This window comes from Syngnathus floridae, chromosome 21 (assembly GCF_059516105.1).
Source record: "Syngnathus floridae isolate MCC-2025c chromosome 21, RoL_Sflo_1.0, whole genome shotgun sequence".
Lineage (NCBI taxonomy): Eukaryota > Metazoa > Chordata > Actinopteri > Syngnathiformes > Syngnathidae > Syngnathus > Syngnathus floridae.
This window is the reverse complement of record NC_142433.1, coordinates 3076149-3081195: the sequence shown is the minus strand read 5'-3', so window position 1 is coordinate 3081195 and position 5047 is coordinate 3076149. Positions and strand designations below refer to the sequence as shown.

General features: G+C 42.7%; 1 protein-coding gene across 1 annotated transcript; it reads left to right on the top strand.

Moving 5' to 3' along the window:
• The first annotated feature begins 1001 nt into the window (after positions 1-1001).
• mrpl3 (mitochondrial ribosomal protein L3) lies at positions 1002-5045 on the top strand. The gene is made up of 10 exons (XM_088365378.1): positions 1002-1228; positions 1466-1647; positions 1729-1820; positions 1904-2002; positions 2799-2898; positions 2975-3035; positions 3716-3827; positions 3921-3998; positions 4120-4197; positions 4836-5045. Exons 1-10 carry the CDS (start codon positions 1158-1160, stop codon positions 4983-4985), a joined length of 1023 nt encoding a protein of 340 aa, XP_088221504.1. The 5' UTR covers positions 1002-1157; the 3' UTR covers positions 4986-5045.
• The last annotated feature ends 2 nt before the right edge of the window (positions 5046-5047 follow it).

Here is a 5047-nt window from a genome sequence, read left to right as displayed (position 1 = left end):
TTTGGTGCAGTTTTCAGCGTGCGTGAAAGTGTTTCAAGTGTCAAATCGATCCACTCTGCAAATGAACACACAAAGAGATGTCGGGTGGCGCAGATGTCTCATAGTGGAGAATTTAATGAACTCAGCTGAGGAGAGTTTATCAATGCAATGGGATTGGCAACTGTTATTATATATTTCATGTCTTATTTGATGACACACTTTCAAGTAAAAAATTGAGGGGAGGGAAAAACAGGTTCTGCAATTTGTTTGCTTTTGATTGTTTCAGCCCCTTTGGCACCATGTCTCTGAGCACATTGAATACACTGAATGGAATGACTATTAACGTAATATGCAACCCTCCTGTGAGCTATCGACGATAGAATTCATACCTCTTTGTCGCTTGCAGGCAGCCCCAAGTTGCCAGTGGCACACAGCTGCACAGACTTTGTTTGGATACACAAACTGCAATGGTCCATGGACATTTGGGCTTGTTGCAACTCTCTATCCCTCTCTCACTGTGAAAAATGGATGGAATCATTTCACTGTCTTTATTATTAGAAACAGAGCAAGAAAAGGGTCTCACCTGCAATTGGGTCAGTCAATACTCTCAGTATACTCAACACATTTTTCTTAAATGACAACCTCAAAACCCAAGACACACTATACATGACCTTGAAACGTTATTGTACAAAGTCATATGAGTTTTAAGATTGATACTTTATGTGGGTTAAGATAAGAATGACCCGAAACCTGACAGCTAAAGCTGTTTCACAAAACAACACGATGTAATTCGATGTAATAATAATAATAATAATAATAATAATAATAATAATAATAATAATAATAATAATAATAATAATAATAATAATAATAATAACCTGAGTAATGTAACACACTCGACTTAAATGAAAAATATAAATAATGAAAGACTAAAGAATGGCTTTATTAAAGTTAATGACATTCTTATTCGGGGGAATATTTTCCTTGGGTGGAACCTTTGTCAGGGAGGCGTTGCACAGGGGAATTTTCTACTCAGGTACCGGAAATACACAGGGTGACATTTGGAATAAGACAACATTGGCGACATGTGAATCCACGCTTATACAGCTAATTAGTTGAATTGTGAACGTTTCTTCTTCTATTTTTATACATATTTATATTACAAAGAACATAACGACATGGCGGTGTGGGGTTGCCGATTTCTTCAGCGGGGTACTCGTCTGGTTGCTTTCCGAGCAACAACTGAAAGGTGGCTAATGCTAACTGCTTTACTTTCTATTTATTGACTAGTGAGTAGTGACTATGTTGTTATTTTGTATGCTGTACATATTTACCTGCAATTACCTGGTAAGCAGCGTTTTATTGCAGTTTTAATTTGCATCAGTGTCGAACTGCACTGCTTTATTCCGAGTTTACATATTCATATAACAGTAATTGAGGGGTCATGTTTTGAACCATATATAACTAACTATGTCTCCTGGTCTAGCTCCATTCAATCGGTAACTTGTGTCAGGACTTTGAGGTCGGCAACATGGTGTGACGAGCACCTCACAGAAGAGAACCAACAATACTTAAGGAGGGAAGCAGCCAAGGAATTCAGACAACAGACTGCAGACAAGCTCAACCCACTAAAAGATGAACCTTGGCAGCGACATGAATGGACAGAAGGTGGGTGTCTTGATTTAAAAAAATCTAGTTTCCTTTTATGTGTTTTTTATTTGTGTCTTTTTTTTGTATCTGTTTTTTTAGGGAGTCGAAGAGTTGGACTGGTAGCTGTGAAATTGGGGATGGCTCCTCTGTGGACAAAAACTGGAGAAAGGCATGTTGTCACGATGCTGCAGGTATTTTGGGGTTGCTCGGCCGCTATTCAACCATTTCTCGACAACTTGTTGTGTTGTATTGTAAATTTCCTTTCCTTCTTCAGGTTCAGGATTGCCATGTGATACAGCACATACCTAAAGAAGAATATGACGGAAACTCCGCTGCCCTGATTGTAGGAGGCAAAAATGCATCGCCATTTCAAGTAAGACATTTTTGTTATAATAAAAATGCACGGAAATAAAACAAGATTGTAGCTCCTATTGTGACTCAGCATGTTTTTTTTTTTTTATGACACTGCCACTGCAGTCAGGGCATCATAGTCATCCCCTCAAAGTGCGTCTGGATGGATGTGCGTGTGTGTATTTGTTTGTGTGTCTTTCTACCCAGTGTATCATCTCGAGTGTCTAAAAGTAATTGAAGCGCAATAGATTTTACAGCCCCTTTGTCTCACCAACGTTGACAGCCACCATTCATCTGGATGCTGCCTTTGACGATCCTAATAAACTTGAAGGTGACTCAGAGTCACTTATTAGAGCAACGCCAAGCAGTGACAGCAATTTATTGACCTCGCCGCTCCCCCCCCCCGAGGAAACGTTATGGTGTTTAAAGTCGCTCCTTCACGGATGCCTTGTTGTTTGACGTCTCGTCGTCAACCGGGTTTTGAATTCTTCTCGCGCTGAAGTCGGAGGCCGAGTTTGTCGGAGTGAAACGTAGTTGGCAGGCTGATTCTCAGGCAACAGAAGGGGAGAGAGCGTTTGGGAGGGGGCTGAGGAGAACGTGAGGAAATGTCAAACACGTTGCCAAGTGTGTCTGCGTGTGTGTGCGTGCGCGCAACTTGGCTCCCGCCCGGTCCTAACAGGCCCGCTGTCAGATTTCAAATGCCAGCATCTGACTGCCGCTCACTGCTGGTTCTTCTTCATTGCTTTATTCCACCCACCTCTCTTTGGCTGTCTTAATATTCCCTTTTTTGTGCGCCTTTCCATCCACCTGACTGACAGAGATCTGAAAAGCAAATGGAGATGTTCATGAATGCGGGAGTGCCTCCAAAGCAGAAAATCACCACCTTCAAAGTCTCAGACAACGCTATCATTAAACCCGGTATCCAATTTCTTACTGCCGTTTTAATTGCACTACTACTTTCCAGTAATGCCTCTGTGTGTATTTGTGTGGCCAGGCACTCCTCTGTACGCTGCACATTTCCGTCCAGGCCAATATGTGGACGTCACTGCCAAATCGTAAGTTCTGAACTTTCCTCCTTGGCTTCTTGCACCCACGCATCTCATTTTGCATTCATGGCTGCTGGGAAGTCACACGTTTGTGTGTCACACTTGGCCCACAAGTCGGGCTGATCAATTAATCCAATTCAAATCGACTTGGCAGTGTTGTAGAATACAAATTTCCCATTTGAACTGTCAAATTAAACAAAAAGAACTCCACTTTGTTTATTTACAAGGTAAAACAATTGCATAGTTTGGCCATTCAGTCCGCAAGGCTTCTCTGTTACGGTGCTGTATCCATGGCAACACATGTCAAAAGGAAATATAACAGTATTTGCAGTCTTGTATTCTTTATCCTCTGCAAAGAACAACAAATATTGGCCAATCTCATAAGCGGTTCAAGGAACAGTACGTCATGCATTTTCGCTTATACTGCCCTCAGGTGGCCAAAGTGGGCACAGCAGGAATATCAGCACTATTTTTTTTTGTTTTATGAAGTACCTTTTCCTCAATAAAATGCCCATTTCAACAATATCTGTTTTTCTTGGTGTGACAGCTGGAATGGATTCACGGCATTTCCATTCATGAAACATTATTGAGAGGCATTCCAAAACATTTTATTTTTTTTAAACATCCGACTTCACGGGTGTATTTAATGCAGCAGCGTGTGTGTAAACCCAATATGTGTGTGTGTGTAGTATTGGTAAAGGCTTTCAGGGAGTGATGAAGCGTTGGGGATTCAAAGGTCAGCCAGCAAGCCACGGACAAACAAAAACACATCGTAGACCCGGAGCTTCCGGACCCGGAGGAGTAAGACACACACACCCCCCCCCCAAACACCACCCTTAAAATAAACAGTTGGGCTTTTATAATCCGTTAATATGCGCATGGATCTGCTCTCAGGATCCAGCCAAGGTTTTTAAGGGGAAAAAGATGCCAGGGAGAATGGGCAACACTTACATCACAGCTTCTGGACTGAAGGTGAACACACACGCACTAAATAAATAAAAATAAGGGCTGCTTCGACCTTGAGCACCCGTGATGGCAATTTCAGTGCAATAATTTTCTCATTTGTCCTCCCCGCCATGACACCCCCTTCCAGATATGGAGAGTCAATACCAAGCACAATGTGCTGTATGTTAACGGCTCCGTCCCTGGCCACAGGAACTGCTTACTGAAGGTAAAAAAATAATCACGTCTTTAAAGTGAACTTTGAAAACAGTGGTCGACCGTTGCATGGAGATGGGTGACCTTGCACCTGTTAAAAGTGCATGTCACCCGTGAGGCACTGTGATGCATCCTCATTGACACTGTGCTATATCAGCATTGTACGCTCGTGTGTGGGGTAGCGGGGGGGGGTGCGCACTTTAATGATCTTAGTGATATCCACACCATCCATCTCCATACTCGGCGGCTGGGCTCATCACGCTTGTGCGTGCACAGCCTATTATTTGTTTTGCGGACAAGCAATAATGAATACAAATGCGCTTAGCTTTTCACCTCGTCTTCTAAAGCGCGCGTACGCACCCACCTCCACCTGGACACACTTCAGATTACATTATCCCAATGGGGTCCATGTGCAGTTTAATAACATTTGATATTCCGTTGGGCGCTCGTGTCTCTGGCATGTTTTAAAATTAAAATTGCCTCTGATACCCAAGGACATTTTTCCCCTGCGCTTTTCCATTTTTTGCAACTTACATTTATCACCGTCGGGATAGAATTCACACCTACTTGCAATTTGGGGAAAATCTGAGATAACACAAATGATCAGAAATATGAATCACAATTCAGATGTGTCTGTGTGTTCTGTTCCAGGTGAGGGATTCCAATCTGCCCACCAGGTTGTCCACTTTGCGCAGCCCTCCTTTCCCTACCTTCTTCATGGAAGAGGAAGGCGACCTTCCCGAAGACCTCTACGACGAGGACATGTTCATTCACACCGAGGAATCATTATCCCTCACCTGACTACACACGCACGCCCCTTAATGAAATTGTGAGCCTCCAATAAAGTGTAACTCGGTTAAAGC